Consider the following 2,037-nt stretch of genomic DNA (forward strand, 5'->3'; position numbering starts at 1 on the left):
CCTCCTTTTTCTTCTTCTTACTATTACTATTACTACTAAAGTCTATAGTTTACTGATATTTCCTCAGTTTTTACAGAATGTTTTTTTTCTTTTTCAGGAACTGCCAAAGTTTTAGTGTTTAATATTTAACAGCATGACTGACCAAGGTCCAAGATGTGGAGTTACCATGTTCAAGAAACTGGGGGGAGAATTACTCTATAGATCAACTATATAATATGTGGTAAGAAGAACACACACTTTAGAATAGAAAACCTGTCTACACATAGCAGTTGCTTCAAAAATCCATTCAGTCTTCCTGCTTATAAAAATGGTGTTCTGGACTTCAGTGCAAATTAACCATCTTCAACTCTGGTGTGGCAGAAATCTTGTTTTCACTCTCCAGCTCTTCCACCCCAGCCTGTGTCATGAGGTCTGCAATGTTTTTCTCCAGGTCACCAATGCAACTGTTCATGTCATCAATTCTTCCAATGATCTGGTCAGACATGGTTTGAAATTTATCTTGCATCTGTTGCAGGACTGTCTGCACCACCAAGGTGAGATCCTGCATGGTCTTGGGGTCAGTCTCAGCCATCTCCCCAGTTTCCAGCTTGGAAGTGAATTCCAGAATGTCTTTTTCTGTTTTAGAATTTTGTTCAGGATCCCACTTTACATTTACTTGTCATTTTTCCTTGGGCTTTTTCTTGGCTTGTGGCATAATTCTCAGACTTCCCTTGATTTAATGATCTTGACGGATTTGAGGAGCATTGGTCAATTATATTATAGGATGTCCCTCAAATGGAATTTGTCTGAATTTCTTTTTAATGATTATACTGGGGTGGTAGGTTATTGGGAGGAAAACCACAGAGGTAAAATGCCATATTCATCACTTCATATCACTGGTACATACCGTCAACATTACCTATCACTGTCAGTGTTGACCTTGATCACCAGGCTGGGGTAGTTTGTCAGGTTTCTCCACTGTAAAGTTTCTCTCTCTTTCCCACTTTTCATACTGTACTATTTGGAATGAAGTCACTGTAAATAGCTGATACTTAAGAGTGGGGATTAAGCACACCAGAATGGTTTCTCCACTCTAAAAATCCCCTCTGCTTCATCTATTCAACCCCTCCACACTTCTGAGCCCATGACAATCACTGATCTTTTTATTAACTCTATAATTTTTCATTTTCCAGAATGTTATAAATTGGTATCATATGATATTTAACCCTCTCAATTTGGCTTTTTAAATATAGCAATATGCATTTGAAGTCCATCGATGCCTTTTCTTGGCTTGATAGCTCATTTCTTTTTATTGTTAAAATAATACATACACCTGGTTTTGATACCAGGACAATGTTATCTCAGAATGAGTTAGGAAGTGTTACCTCTGCTTATTTTCTGGAAGAGAATGTAGAGATTGGATATCTCTTCTTTCTTAAATGTTTGAGAGAATTCATCTGTGAAGCATATTTAGTTCTGCTGCTTTCTTTTTTGACAGATTACTAGTTATTGATGTAATTTATTTAATAAATAGACTTTTTATGCTGTGATTTTTGGTAGCTTGTATCTTTCAAATAAATGGTCCATTTCATCCAAATTATCAAATTTATGGGTATAGAGTTGTTCATAATATTTCTTTACAATTTTTAAAAATATCCAAGGGATCAGCACTTTTAACCTTTTTTTTTTTTTTTTTTTTTTTTTTTTTGAAAGGCAGACTGCCACATGCAGTGCCTCATTTGGGTGTGTCTGGAATCTTGGAAGCTTGACTACTCTACTGTTCTACAAATGGACCTTGAGAGCTTGTCTGGAGGTTCTAGCAGGGGAGCACAGGTCCTCCTATACCTTGACTGAGGAAAATGGTCCTCCTGTATGGGGGAAGGTTGTTCTCTTGGGCCAAGCACTCAGCTTCAGGAGGACCGGTGAGGGAGGAAGGGGACACCCACCTCACCAGCCAGACCAACCAAATCAACACCGGTGATCAATGAAGTGACAGATATCACAGCCAGATTACCCTCACGTCCTTAACTAACTGTTAATTACTGATATTGGTAATTT

General features: G+C 37.8%; 1 protein-coding gene across 1 annotated transcript; it reads right to left on the minus strand.

Annotated features, from left to right (window-relative positions):
- Positions 1–216: 216 nt before the first annotated feature.
- Positions 217–586, minus strand: LOC103659967 (heat shock factor-binding protein 1-like). The gene has a single exon (XM_008687563.2). It carries the CDS (start codon positions 569–571, stop codon positions 323–325), a length of 249 nt encoding a protein of 82 aa, XP_008685785.1. The 5' UTR covers positions 572–586; the 3' UTR covers positions 217–322.
- Between the last annotated feature and the right edge of the window lie 1,451 nt (positions 587–2,037).

The sequence above is a fragment of the Ursus maritimus genome, unplaced genomic scaffold, assembly GCF_017311325.1.
Source record: "Ursus maritimus isolate PB19 unplaced genomic scaffold, ASM1731132v1 scaffold_27, whole genome shotgun sequence".
NCBI lineage: Eukaryota > Metazoa > Chordata > Mammalia > Carnivora > Ursidae > Ursus > Ursus maritimus.

Excerpts from the sequence above, each read along its gene's own strand:
- LOC103659967 (XM_008687563.2), bottom strand. The coding sequence starts at position 571 with ATGGCTGAGACTGACCCCAAGACCATGCAGGATCTCACCTTGGTGGTG.